Source organism: Stegostoma tigrinum, chromosome 14 (genome assembly GCF_030684315.1).
Source record: "Stegostoma tigrinum isolate sSteTig4 chromosome 14, sSteTig4.hap1, whole genome shotgun sequence".
NCBI lineage: Eukaryota > Metazoa > Chordata > Chondrichthyes > Orectolobiformes > Stegostomatidae > Stegostoma > Stegostoma tigrinum.
The window spans coordinates 21,541,915-21,556,188 of NC_081367.1; the positions used below are offsets into that span (position 1 = coordinate 21,541,915).

Here is a 14,274-nt window from a genome sequence, read left to right on the forward strand (position 1 = left end):
TTCTGAGAAGCATGCAGATCTGTAAAACGTACTGTTCATAAGTTCAAAATCCCAATAATCATAGCACTTCATCTTGCGTTTCATGTCTGCCGTTGTGATGTTGAAGCTTTGAACATTAATAATTTATCTCTGTGTGTAGTTTCAAGTCTAATTTTGTAGTGATGCCGGTGACAGAGTGATAATATGTTTATAAGGCAATGTTACTGTAAAAAGAGTCCAAAATCACTCCTGGATGCAACAGTTCTATTATAAATGGATATCAGTGGCAGTGCTGACATGTTGGTTTCAATGGTAAATGAGCTCAGAGTTGTTGAAGTGCTGGCTTTTATGGTTCTCTCAACATTGGATAAGGTTCAAAGTCAGTGAACTGCAGCCATGGGCACAACTTTTTTTTTACCATTTTATTCTTTTTTTTAAATCACTGTATGTGTACGTTGATTCCACAGTAACCATTTAAGTGACAGAACCGCTTCAAATCAGAACTGTATACAAAAAGGGAAATGACAGTTGATCAAGCAAATTGTGAATGCATTGAAGACTGAAGTATTTACCAACTCTCTCTCTTTCTAGTTTTTTAAAAAAAACTTTCTACTTTTCAGTTCTCATCATTTTTGATGTTACTTCAGTTTCAAAGATTGCAGAGAACTTTTACAAGGGAATAATCCTATTGTTTTCTGTTTCAAGCTCTTCCATATTGATTTTGGACACATTCTTGGCAATTTCAAGTCAAAGTTTGGAATTAAGAGAGAGCGTGTGCCTTTTATTCTTACCTACGACTTCATTCATGTCATTCAACAAGGAAAAACAGGGAACACAGAAAAATTTAGCAGGTAATTGAATAGTCATGTCATAACTGCTCATAGCTCCATAACTATTTATCCCCTTTCTAATCAAAAATATATCTATTTCTGTTTTAAAGACACTCAATGTGGCCTGCACATCATCCTATGGTTATGAGTTCCACAGATTCATCACACTTTCACTAAAGAAATTCCTTCTTCTAGTTCTAAATGATCATTCCTTGACTCGGAAGCTGTGTCCTCAGGTCCTAGTCAATCCTAGTGGTAAAAACCTCCCCACATCCTCCCTATCCAGGCCTCTCAGAATTCTGTTAAGTTTCAACGAGATCCCCCTCATCCTTCTAAACTCCGAGTACAGACTCTGAGATCTCAACCACTCCTCCTATAACAAATCATTCATCACCTGTAACATTCTTATAAACTCTTTTGGACTCCCTCCAAAGCTAGCACATCCTCCCTTAGATGTGGAGCCCAAATATCCCCTCAAAATTCCAAATGCAGTGTGATGAGAGCTTTATACAGTCTCAGTAGTACGTCCCTGCTTTTTGTATTCTAGCCCTCTCAAAATGAATGGTAACATTGCATTTACCCACCTTCCTGCCAACTGAAACTGTATGATGCCATTAAGAGAATCTTGAATTAGGACTCTCAAGTCCCTCTGTGCTTCAGATTTCTAAAGCCTCTCCCCAAAAGAAAACAGTCCAAAGTGATTCTTCCTACCTAACTGTATAACCTCTCACTTTTCCATATTATATTCCATCTGCTGATTCTCTGTCAATTGTCTGAGCCTGTTCAAGTCATTCTGCAGCCTCCCTGCTTCCTCAACAGTATCTAATTTTCTACCTATCTTTGTGCAATCTGCAAATTAGCAACAGTGCCTTCAGTTCTTTTATCTGTAAAATAACAAGAATAGTTGTGGTCCCAACACTGACCTATGCAGAACTCCATTAGTCACCAGCTGCTATGCTGAGAAAGATCTTGTTATCCCCACTCTCTGCCTTCTGCCAGTCAGCTAATCCTGTAACCATTGCAATTCTTTGCTCCTGACATCACGGACTCTTATCATATTGAGAAGCCTCCCCTGCAGCAGAAAGGCCTTCTGAAAATCAAAATAGATCATATTCACTGGCTTTCCTTTACCTAAGTTGCATGCTGCTTCAAAGAATTCTAGCAGATTTATCAGGCATGACCTCCCTTTGACGAAGCAGTGCTGAACTATGTCCTCTTTCACCAACGCATTTCCGAGCACTCTGCAATCTATCCTTTACAATCGACTGTAAAATCTTATCAACAACCAAGGTCCAGCTAACCTGCCTATAATTTGATGTCTTCTGCCCCCCTCTCTTAAACAGGAGTGTTACATTTGAAACCAAAATGTTGTCTTGAAGTTGAGCACATTTCCCCTAAGCCAAAAGAAATCTCTGGACCCTTCTGTCTGAAACTTAATCATAACTGTTTACTCTGTCTACTCATTAAAAACTCATCTAATGAAAGCAAAACTCTATTAATCTCTCTTTCATTTTACACTTCCAAATAAATCACCAAGGCTGTTGATATACTTAAACTTTATCATTAAATTCTTTCATAGACACAACAAACCCAGATACCATGAATACAAAATCCGAAATCCAAATAAATGATGCATATAATATACACACCTTACATCAAACTTTTCATAAATTTTGTAAGTGCTTTTCATTTTGGAGCAACGGATTCTTTAAGAACCAATATCTATAATCAGCATTTTGAAATAAAATCCAAAATTCATTTTAAATTGAAGTCTTCCTCCTTTTGAATTTCATTCTCCTTACCGCCAGAGTCAGCACGAGAAGGAGTCACGCCAAGCACCTCATTAGTGACTTAGGCAAGTTAATTCCCCTTACTGCTAGATAACAAAAGTTCTACCTGGCAGACGAGTCAATTAACCACTCAGAGTTTGATGTAACAAAATGTGTATCATAGCTGTCCTTTTATCTCCTTATTACATCCAGAAGTTGTGCATTTTGTCCTGTTATTTATTTTTGGAAGGTTCCGTCAATATTGTGAAGAAGCTTACCTGATTCTGCGCAAGAATGGAAACCTGTTCATTACTCTGTTTGCACTAATGTTGACAGCAGGACTACCTGAGCTAAGCTCTATCAAAGACATCCAATACCTTAAGGTAAAATCATTTTATTGCTGTCTGTATTCCATTAGAATTATTTCAGAAATGCATTTTAAAGTGGTGCTAAAGCAAAATACTAAGGACCCTTGAAATTTGAAATACAAGCATGAATGCTGGATAGACTGAACATGTCTGACATCATCTGTGGAGAAAGAAACAAAGAAATCTTTCATAAACTGAGGCCTTTTAAAATAGTTTGTTAAACATTGGGAACCAGTCTGTGCATTTTAAAAGACAGACTTGAACACCTTTGCTCACAATGAATTCTGAATATTGCTTATTCAATAAAGTAACACAGGAAACAAAAAAAAACTAAACACAAAGCAATGAGGAAAAGGAAATTGGATCACGTGATTGCAACTATCCAAACTCATTTCTCTGTGCTTCCAGTATTGGAGTAAGATGATGTCTTTCTCTTTGCTTTGACCAGCAGTAGGAAAATGATCCAGCACCTTACTTTTCATCCAATCCTTCCCTCCTTCTGATCAATACTGTCCGATCAATTGAAAAATTAAATTGCCAATGTTAAAGTGCATGCCAATAACTTTCTAAATTGCTTACTCACATTTATAGAGTCATAGAGATATACAGCTTGGAAACCCTTCATTCCAACTCATCCATGCTGGCCAGATATCCTAAGTTGATCTAGTTTTATTTGCCAGCATACCCCTCTAAACCCTTCCCATTGATATACCCATCCAGATGCCTTCTAAGTGTTGTAATTGTACCAGTCTCCTCCACTTCCTCTAACAGCTCATTCCATACACGCACCATGCTATGTGTGAAAAAGTTGCCCCTTAGTTCCCTTTTAAGTCTTTCCCCTTAAACTTATGCTATCTGGGGAAAAGATCTTGACTATTCATCCTATCCATGCCCCTCATGATTTAATAAACTTCCACAATGTCGCTCCTCAGCCTCTGATGCTCCAGGGAAAATACCCCAGCCTATTCACCTCAAACCCTGCAAACTTGGCAACATCCTTGTAGATCTTTTCTGAACCCTTTCTGGTTTCACAACATCATTTCTATAGGAGGGAGACCAGAATTGAATGCAGTATTTCAAAAATGGCCTAACCAAGATTGGGGGATTTATCGATATCTGAGATTGCTGTGTGTTTGTAATTGTTTTCTTTACCTTTCCAAGATGGGGATATCTCCTCATTAAAGGTATTTTAGGATGGTCAACTGAGACTGAATACATGACATGGTACAGCACAGAACAGACCCTTTGGTCCAACTCTGGTTAGCATGGGCGAGTTGGACTAAAAGGTCTGTTTCCGTCTTGTACATTTCTATGACTCTGTGAAGGGCTGCAATGCTGCCTGTCCCTTGCACCACTGGTGTCATCTCAAAATATTATTCCCACTGGTTGTGTAATATGACAGATTTTAATAATGGGTGATTCAAATAACAACAGTTTTTTTTTTGCTTTAATTGAAGAATGCAAATGTTTGTGTTGCTTAATGTCAAAGTTGGCTAGTACACCAAAATATGTTGAGTACTTGTGTATAAAGTATTTGTTCGCAGTCAAGTTTTGTCTCCATTTCTTAACACTTTTTTGTTCCCTGAATAAAGGTAATTAATATGCAAATAGTATCTTTGAGGCAATCTTGCCCATAATTTTAGATTATTTTTCCAATTAGCCCTGATCAATTCATAAATATGAACATGATCACTGTTTGTAATGTTCTATCATTTAAACAGTTCACACAAATAACGTGACCCATACAATGGGTTGAATGTTCTTGACTCTGTGGAAATGGATTTTGAGGTGGTTGGGGTGGGGTAGGGCAAAAGAAACATGGGAGGAATGAGTCAGAATGGCTATCCAGTGCATTCCTTCCTCTGGGAAGATTTCCAGGTGCAGGCAGAGAACTGGTTTAGCTGCCTGTTCTATGAAAGTCAGGCAATTAGCATCTACTGAAGGGACATTTTTTTGACAAGGCTAGTAGTTTTCCACCACTGAAATGCACCCCCCTCCCCCGTCCCCCAGCCAAATGCAGAGTATGACAGCTCATTAGTGACAGACCAGAGGCTCTATGCCGCATAAGGATGGAAGGTAACAGCTAAAAGTAATCCTGTCAAAGAATTTCTCCTCCCAGTCCAATGGTCCTGCTGGATACAGGCCCATTTAGTAGTTGAGCTGTCTAGAGTCAATGGAGAACTCTTAATGTTGAGGCTTCCTCTCTGACTGGGCTTGGCGACCATTCAGATCTGTTGGCCTCCGACTGGGCCTGCAGCTTCATGAACCAAAAGGATAGCAAGCTAGGAAGTTTGCACCAGGCATGATGCCATGGGTGAGCTGAGGAACCCACATATGGGTTAAGTACAGGGACCCCCAAGGCTCTGTCAAAAACACAGGTGGCTTCAGTATTCAGAAGCATGGCATACTCGGGTAGGGGATAAGTTAGTAGAGATGCAGTGGCAGACATTTGGAGAGATATTTCAAAATGCTCCTAAGAATGTTTCTACTTTAAATAAAGCCACCATCCACGGGAAATATAAACAAAAAGCTAGGAGAAGCATCAAACGTATAAAAAACACATCATTGCAGGAAGATGACTGGTAGGTCGGTTGGTTGGTCAGAAGAGAAAGAACAGCAGAAACGAACGGAAAGATAAATTGAGTTGAGATAATTAGTGAGAGAGGAAGCTAGCTAGAAATGTAAAAGTGCGATGAGTATTTAAAAAGGGAGACATTGAGTAACATGAATGTTGGTCCTCTAGTGAGTGAGAATGTGGAGGAAGTAGATAAAACAAACAAATATTTTGCTTTGTCTTCACTATAGAGGATGCAAAAAAACATTTTGATAATAGCCTCAGGAGGTTTTATGAAATTACGATTGGGAGAGAGTGGTATAAAGCAAACCAATGGGACTGTGGCCTGACAAGTCTTTGTGACCAACTGGACTTCATCCAGGATCTTAAAGAGGTTGCGATTGAGGAGTCAATGCTTTGATGTTAATTTTCCAAAATTCACTCATTTCGGGAAACTTTCAAGCAGTCTGGAAGATAGCAAATATAACTACTCCATTCAAGAAGGAAGGGAGGCAGGAATTTAATCTGGTTAGCTTGACATCTATTGTGGAAAAGGTGTTAGAATCAATTGTTAAAAAGATTATAGATTTGAACTTTTTAAAAATAAGTCAAGGTAATTAGAAAGAATCAGTATGGTATTGTTAAAGGGAAATGTGTATAGCCAATTTGTTGGAGTTCTTTGAAGGAGTAACAAAGGTTATACATTAAAAGGAGTCTGTGTAGATGTACTGAACTTGGATTCCAAGGAGGTATTTGATAAAGCTCCACGTAAGAAAGTTATTGCAGGTGATAAAAGCTCATGATCTCAGGGTTGATGTACTAGCTTGGATAGAAGCTGGGCTGGCTGGCAGAAAACCGAACTCCGGTTTTTATCTGATTGATAAGATGTGATGAGCAGAGCTCTTTCAGGGGTTTGGGCTGTGGTTTCATCTTTATACAATTTCCATCGATGTTGTAGAAGAGGGGGTGCAAAGCCAGGCAACTAAATTCACAGATGGCACCAAGGTAGGTAGGAAAGGATGTTGTGAAGATGACTTAAGAAGGTTGAAAAGAGATTTAGATAGGTTGAGTGAGTGGGCAAAAGCCTGGTCTAGTAGATGGAGTTTCTTGTTGGAGAATGTGGAGTTGTTCACTTTGGTAGGAACAATGTAAAAGCAGAGTATCATTTAAATGGAGAACAAATGCAGAATTTGGAGGTGCAAAGGAATTTGGGTGTTCTATTTATATGGGTCACAAGATGTTAGTATGCTGGTGTATCATGTGATCAAAAGGTAAGGGTGTTATTCTTTAGTTATACAGGGCATTGATGAAGATGTCTCAAATACTATGTGCAGTTTTGGTCTACTTTAGAGTGATTTAGGGGAAGTTTACTAAATTGATTCTTGGAATGAGAGGAATGCCTAATGAAGGTAGATTGGTTAGGGCAGGCTTGTTTCCATTTGGGTTTCCAAGAGCAGTGAGTGACTTGATTGTAGTGCTTGAGATCCTGAATTGGCTTGACAAGATGGATTTAGAAAGGATGTTTCCTCTCTTCTGTATGAGCAGAGAACATTCTTATCAAAAACAAAAAGAGACATCCCTTTTAGGACAGATTTTTTTCCCCCCTCTCCATGAGTTGTGTGCTGGGTTTGGAACACTCTACCTCAGATGGTGGTGGAGGCCAGGTCATTGAATAGTATAAAGACAAAGTAGGATGAATTCTTGGTGGGCAGGGAAATCGAGAGTTATTGGGGTAGATGAGAATGTGGAAGTTGAAACACAAAAAGATCAGGTATGACCTTATTGAATGGTGGGGCAGGGGCACAATGGTCTACATCTGGTCCTATTTTGTGTGTTTGCTCATACCCCAACAGTGTGGAAGGTGACAAATGGCCTGGATACTCAATCCTATTGATACTCTTGGTACCAAGCCTCAAATACTCATTCCAAGTTGCTGTGTCCTCCAACATATAACATTGAATATGCAAAGCTGAAGAAACAGAATGACCTTAACTTTTTAATTACAGTCAAATAGTGCAGTGACACACTGGTGGTGGTTTGAATCTCCAGAACTCTAATATAGCTTCAATCTCTACTATGAAAAAAGGAGAGAATCAAAATGGGCAGAAAAGCACCTAGCCCAGTATATGCCTGAAGTACACTTGAGAAAGTGGTGCAGATTGAGACATAGATGCCATGAATTTCTCCACTTTACATGGCACCCAACTTTGGTTTCTGTGTATTTTACACTTCTAATTTTATGAATTCCAGTGTCATATGTCATTGTAAGATTGCAGCCCTGTTTTTACAAATTTCCTCCTTTTCGCTCCAGGACTCTCTTGCTTTAGGTAAAAATGATGACGAAGCATTGAAGCAGTTTCGACAAAAGTTTGATGAGGCCCTTCGTGAAAGCTGGACAACAAAAGTGAACTGGATGGCTCACATTGTGGCCAAAGACAAATGGTCCTAGTGAATTTTTAGCAATGCACTGAAAGAAATGCTGGAAGTTAAATGAGGAAACAGCTTGCCTCTGGACCAAATTGCAGGAGAATTCTACAATTGTTGGACTTCACGCCTTCCAACCTCTAGTACAACTATAACATAATGAAATATGTATATATTTGCTGGATCTTGCTGACTTTGCACGCTGCAGGCGACTGGTTGCTTCATCTTGAGATTCTTAATGGCATGGTACTAGTGGAATAGATGTACACTTTTCCAGAAGTTGAGGCTGACTGATACCAAATATTGAACACTATCAACATAGATTCTGTGTGATTGCTATTGGGTGTTCATGTTCATATTGTTTATGTTGGATTCCTTTTAAGTGGAAGATTTTATTTTAGATCAGTTAGTCTGGACTGAAAGGTCATGATAGGATCCAGTTAACAGGAGCTGGTGATAGTTAGTTATTTTTATGAAATAAGCATTTATATAATTCTGGATTTTAGTGACATGAGTCTATCCCATAGTAAAACACCGAGAATAGTATCAATCTCCTTGGATGCTATTTGATCAGTGCCATATTGCTGCAGATGTTGTTTTAAATCCAAGGAGAATGATTCTGTTTTCACTGAAAGTTATGAACAATAGGTCAATGTAATAAAGTTGGTCTGAAAGGAAAATAAACTGATACTCAAGACACATCTATTCTACCCATGACACTACTCATCCTGACTCCTTATCATTTGATGGATGGTTTGCAAACAACTGGTGAATAAGCGTGGAATTGCCATTTTTGTTCTCCAACCATTGTTGAGATCTTAGCATTGAATAAGGAAAATGCTTAGCAGTGCTGTATTTGTGAATTTGCATTTTAACATGTCAAGTCAACTTTAGATTTTGAGTGATTTCAATCATGCTTTGTGGTGTGTTTCAGATGATGTTGTAGAGATGATGAGAGAGATATTTTCAGTCTTGCACCATCAGTTTAAGACCCTATCTGGAATTAATTCAAAGGGCTTTAGCTGCACTTTTCAGGCTGTGTTATCCCAGGAATGATAAAGTTGTGCTGGCTTGACTTATTTCCTGTCACTTTAATTGTGATTACTAAGATAAATTAAAATCAGCTTTTATGTTCCATTCTCGAATGTAGCTTTATTTTAATCATTCATGGGATGTACTCATTGCTGGGTGGACCAGCAGTTATTGCCCATTCCGAGTCACCCTGAGAGAACCACTGCTGGTCCTTTTGCTGTAGGTAGACAAATGACGCTAATAGGGAGGGAGTTCCAGGATGTTGACCCAGCAATGCCAATGGAATGGTGATTATTCCAAGTTAGGACGATTAGTGGCTTTTTGGTGGTGGTGGTGCTGTCGCTGTCATGCATTTTGTCCTGGAGAATAGAATTCACATGTTTGGAAGGAGCTGTCAAAAGGCAGCTTGCAGAGTTAATGCAAGTGCATTATATGGATTGTACGCATTGCTGCCATTACATTGTCAGTGGTGAAGAGAGTGAGAATGTTGGATGCCAATGTCGCAAGCTGCTCTGTCATGTGTGAACTTGTATTAATGGTGTCTCCTCAACATGAGGCAACAGTGAGGATACTTGTAAGGAAAAGAATTGCTCTGATCTCACGTTATCTTAATGTAAGCATGTTCCTTAGATCAGAGTTCTGATATTTCAAAACATAACACCTGGATTGTCTAGGTAGTCAGATGTGCTTATCTGATATAGATTCATTTTGTCACAGTGTTATCAAGTTTGCTAATTAATATTTTGAGGAGTACCCAACATTGGTGTAGGTCCACATTTAAATGAACAGAGAACATATTGGTATTTACAAAATGTAAATTGTTTAGTAAACAGATTTTTGAATTGTAAATGCCAGGCTGTCCTGCGGTGATTCTGATGTGAAATTATACTGGGAAACTAATATTTCTGGTGTGGTGGAGGCCTTCTGTAGTTCCATTTAGACACACCAAAAGCACACTGCATTCAAATTGCCCACTGACGCAAACCACAAAGGAGATCACTTGGTTCAATCTGTGGTTTTTTCTGACCCTCAGCAGCTACTGTTTATTAAGGGTCCTGCCACTTTTTTTTGATTCAGCTATTTTAATGCTGCTTTAATTTGCCTTTATCTACAGTGCTGCTCAATGGAGGGGTAAGATATATAACAAGTAAACAGTGAACACTGCAGTTTTGATGCCTAGATGGAATGGTACTGCATTTTCGCTTCCTTGGTGCTACTGCAGGCAACTACTTGTAATTTGTGCAATACAAAGATTTTTTGCCACAAAACAGTCATGGTTGCAGGCGCTAAAACATTAGTGAGGGAACCATCTTCAGTTCTTCTGCCTTTTCAGGCGAAGAGCTATCAGGTTTTAACAGTATGGGTATTACAAGTTAATGCAACCTTTGCTTTCAAATTTTAAACTGAAAATTTATTAAAGGTAATTTGGAATAAGGAAGCTTCCTTACAAGCATTGGGTATGTGGTGTTATCAGGATTTAACTGTATTGAATATTACATGGTAAGTGCTCAAAGCACTGTGTAGATTTTGGAATATTATTAGAGTTCTTCACTGAACAGAAACCTCCATTAAGAAATCGACCAATTGTCATTATGGTAAATATGAAAAAAACTGGTAAGATGGACTTTTTTTAAAAACCTAACAAAGTGAAGTGATTTTTATTTGCACAGTTTAACCTAAATGCTTTGATATTAATACTTTAGTGCACTTTAGCAAATAGTTAGTGTCAGCAAAGATACCTCTTTTGCATGCTTAAGATTGACATGGGCATATGCCAACTGTAGTCCTGAATTTTTTACAGCTTGCCTTTGTTAACTGTTCAGGTTGGATGTTTGTCAGATATTCTGAGTAATACTGGAGTTTCTTGAAGTTCTCAGCTTAAAACAACTGATTATTTATTTGGGAAAGTTACTTTCAACAGTAAGGAAGCCAAATTATAAAGATTGATTTACTTTTTTAAAATGTATATTTTGAAATGCATGCCTGTTTCCAATCAGTTATCCACCCAAAATAGTATATATAGACAAACATTATACTGGCCTGGGAAAAACTGCAGTAAATTTTCAAATGTAAAGGAATACAGCTGATTTTAAAAAAAGCATTCTGAAAAGTCAGTAGGGTACATTGCTTCTTCATTATCCCTCTATTTTCAGCCAAATCCCTCTATTGTAGCCAAAATTAGAATTATTCCATTAATGGAGATCTATCTTTGTGTGCTAGACCTACTTTTTGCAAAGCCTTAAGTGTAAAGTGTTATTTATTTGGTTTAAATGCATTTTCAATGTGGATTTTACTGTCTTCCCATCTGTTTTATCAATTGTCATCTGTCCTCCCTCTTAGAAGTGTGGGACATTGAGCTGCAGACTACTCCATGGCTGCTGTCAATGCTGCTTTGAGTGTCAGACTTGCACATGGCATAGCAGACTGGACGTCTGAGTATTTTTCCATGCTCATGGCGAGTGGGGTGGGGTGCACTGGTCCACCTTGTAATTAATGGAGAATTATCAAAGCGTGTAATGCCAGATGAGGTTGGATTTGGGATTTGAGCCAGTAACCTCACTATTGGTATTCCCATGCTTTATTATCAATGCTACTGTTCTGCCTTTTGTATATTGTTTATAAGAATCAATAATGCTTGTTGCTACTACTGAGTTGTGTAGATTTGTACAGAATTATTACAGGACTTAAAAATAAATTTTCTCCGTAAGGGCTTGGGCAACACTCCTATAATATTCCAATAAACATCATGCAAACTGGATTTATTTAAATTGTGTCCTTGTAATAAACAAGTAAACTGTATGATAAATAACTGGCATGCAGGGAACTGTGCCTTTTAAAGATTGGCCATAGATTTTGAATGTACTGATGTTTACTGTTTCAAAATTTTATCCTGTTTATATTAAATCATGTCATTTCAGAAGGAAATCTGCAAGGAACAGGATTAAATGGTTGTTAAATGTATATTTTGTTTTTAAATAAATTTTTTAATGAAAATTTGTCTTAACATTTTTCTCTCTCCTCTCTGACATCACCTTGAAGTTGAGTGACAGCACATGAATTTTTTGTCATTTTGAAGAGATGTTGATTTCAAGACAGAGCCAATTAGATTCAATTGAAAATCATTAAGTGGTGGGGAAGATAACCAGGCAATGGGTTCTGCAAAGGGAAGGTGACAGGTGTGGGATCAAGTTTGCCTTCCACCTGCTCTAGTCCTCATCATCCCACGCCACCCACCTGCAATGGCTGCATAGCCTCAATGTGAGCCTATGTCAGCACCACCTTTCATTTCCCACTGATAGGAGGTGGTGACATAACGTTGTCACCGGACGAGTACTCTGGACACCTAGACAAATGATCCGGGGGTTATGGGTTCAAATCTTGCTGAAATGTAGATTTTAAAATTTAGGCTAGTAATAGTTAACCTGAAACTACCGTTAAGTTGTCATTTAAAATCCCCCAAATGAAAGGAATCGGCCATCCTTACCTGGTCCTACTACATGCAACTTCAGGTCCCCAGCAATACTGTCTGAAATGGTTGAACAAGCCACTTATTTAAGGGCAGTTAAAGATGGACGACAAATGTTGACCTCTCTAGTGCCATTCATACCTCATGAAATAATAAAGAGTAAAATCGCTCCGAGCCATCCAGATCCCTGCTCTCTCCATGTCTGCTGGCAGCTTGCAAGTCAACTTCATGTGCAGCAAGCTAACGCCACCTTCCCTTGCAGCTTCCATGCCAACCCATCAAGTATCTACCATGGAAGAACACCATCAGCAACTATGCTGAAGTAACAAGTCTAAATATCTATTACAACCTTTACTCCAATTAAAAATGCAACAAGTTTATGGAAGTGATTAATGGGAACTGCAGATGCTGGAGAATCCAAGATAACAAAGTGTGGAGCTGGATGAACACAGCAGGCCAAGCAGCATCTCGGGAGCACAAAAGCTGACTTCTCTGATGAAGGGTCTAGGCCCGAAACATCAGCTTTTGTGCTCCTGGGATCTGCTTGGCCTGCTGTGTTCATCCAGCTCCACACTTTGAATAGACTTCCATAAATTTGTAGATAACAAAGAAGAGACAGGTACTCATGCCCAAAATCAGACAGCTAATCTTGTTTGAGCTGTCAAGCTGCAAACTTAAGATCCCCAACAGAGTTAAGAGTTTATGAAAATCAAGCAAGTATGAATAAAAGTAACATGATTATTTCACATGCTAAATTCAATGCAGGTTTGGTGATTGCTACAGTAAATTTGTTTAAAGTCTCACTGACATGGACAGTGTACCAGGCAATGGATAATATCCAACAAGTGGGAATCAAACTCTTTACATTCAATAGTATTACCAGGACTGAATTCCCCATTATCAACATTCCAGGTCTGATCATTGACCAGACATTTAATTGGATCAGCCACATAAATATAATGACGACAAACACAGATCAGAGGCTAGGAATCCTGCAGAGGGTACATCACCTGACTCCCCAAAGCCTGTCCACCACCCACACGGAACAAGTCAGGAGTGGGATGGAATACATCCCACTTGCTTGGATAAGTGCAACTTCCAACAAAGCACCAGAGAATAGCAGCCCACTCGATTACCACCACAACTAGTCAAACCTATTCAGTGACCCCAGTGTGTACCATCTCCAAGATGCGTTGCAGAATTTCACCAAGTCACCTTTGTCAGCACCTTCCAAACTCACAATTATGACCACCTAGAAGGACAAGGAACAGCAGACATATGGGAACATCACCAGCTGCAAGTCACTCTCAATCCTGACCTGGAAAAAAATAGGTCAGTTTGTTCAGTATTGCTGGGTCAACATTCAGTAGATCTACTTTAACTGGACTGCAACGGTTAAAGATGGTAACTCTGCCATCTTCAAGGGTAAATAGTGATGATCAATAAATGCTGGCCTAACCTGCAAAGTCCATATCCCATGCATGATCTTTTAAGAAAAGAAACTGCCTATTATTAAGGCAATCCCAGATTGAAAGTGATTCAAGTACTGACTAGCATGCAAGATAGGCATATAACTTGTTTAATAAGCTAATAAAAATGTTTGTGCCCTTAAAAACCAGATGAACAAGTCCTGAAACGGAAATAAATTCATTAGTTATTAACCAAAAGTTGCTTACATTTTTAGTAAATAGAGGGAAATATTTTTTAAAAAAATTAGGAAATTGAAAAAAATTAAAATTTAATGCAGCCTAAGAAAATGAAGCAATTCAGTGAGTCATACCTCCTAATTTTTTCTTACCCCATTAGAACAGAAATTATGTTTCAAATCGTGCTTTTAATTTTTGTTGCACTA

The 14,274-nt window shown here is 38.6% G+C and overlaps 1 protein-coding gene across 3 annotated transcripts in view; it reads left to right on the plus strand.

Moving 5' to 3' along the window:
- The window catches only part of pik3cb (phosphatidylinositol-4,5-bisphosphate 3-kinase, catalytic subunit beta), a 178,961-nt gene extending 167,064 nt beyond the window's left edge, over positions 1 to 11,897 (plus strand). For all 3 annotated transcript variants that reach the window (XM_048542604.1, XM_048542605.2, XM_048542606.1), the window contains 3 exons: positions 685 to 830; positions 2,829 to 2,961; positions 7,812 to 11,897. In XM_048542604.1, the coding sequence (XP_048398561.1) occupies positions 685 to 830; positions 2,829 to 2,961; positions 7,812 to 7,949 (417 nt within the window). In that variant the 3' untranslated portion in view covers positions 7,950 to 11,897. The remainder of the gene's footprint in view (positions 1 to 684; positions 831 to 2,828; positions 2,962 to 7,811) is intronic.
- Positions 11,898 to 14,274: the final 2,377 nt, after the last annotated feature.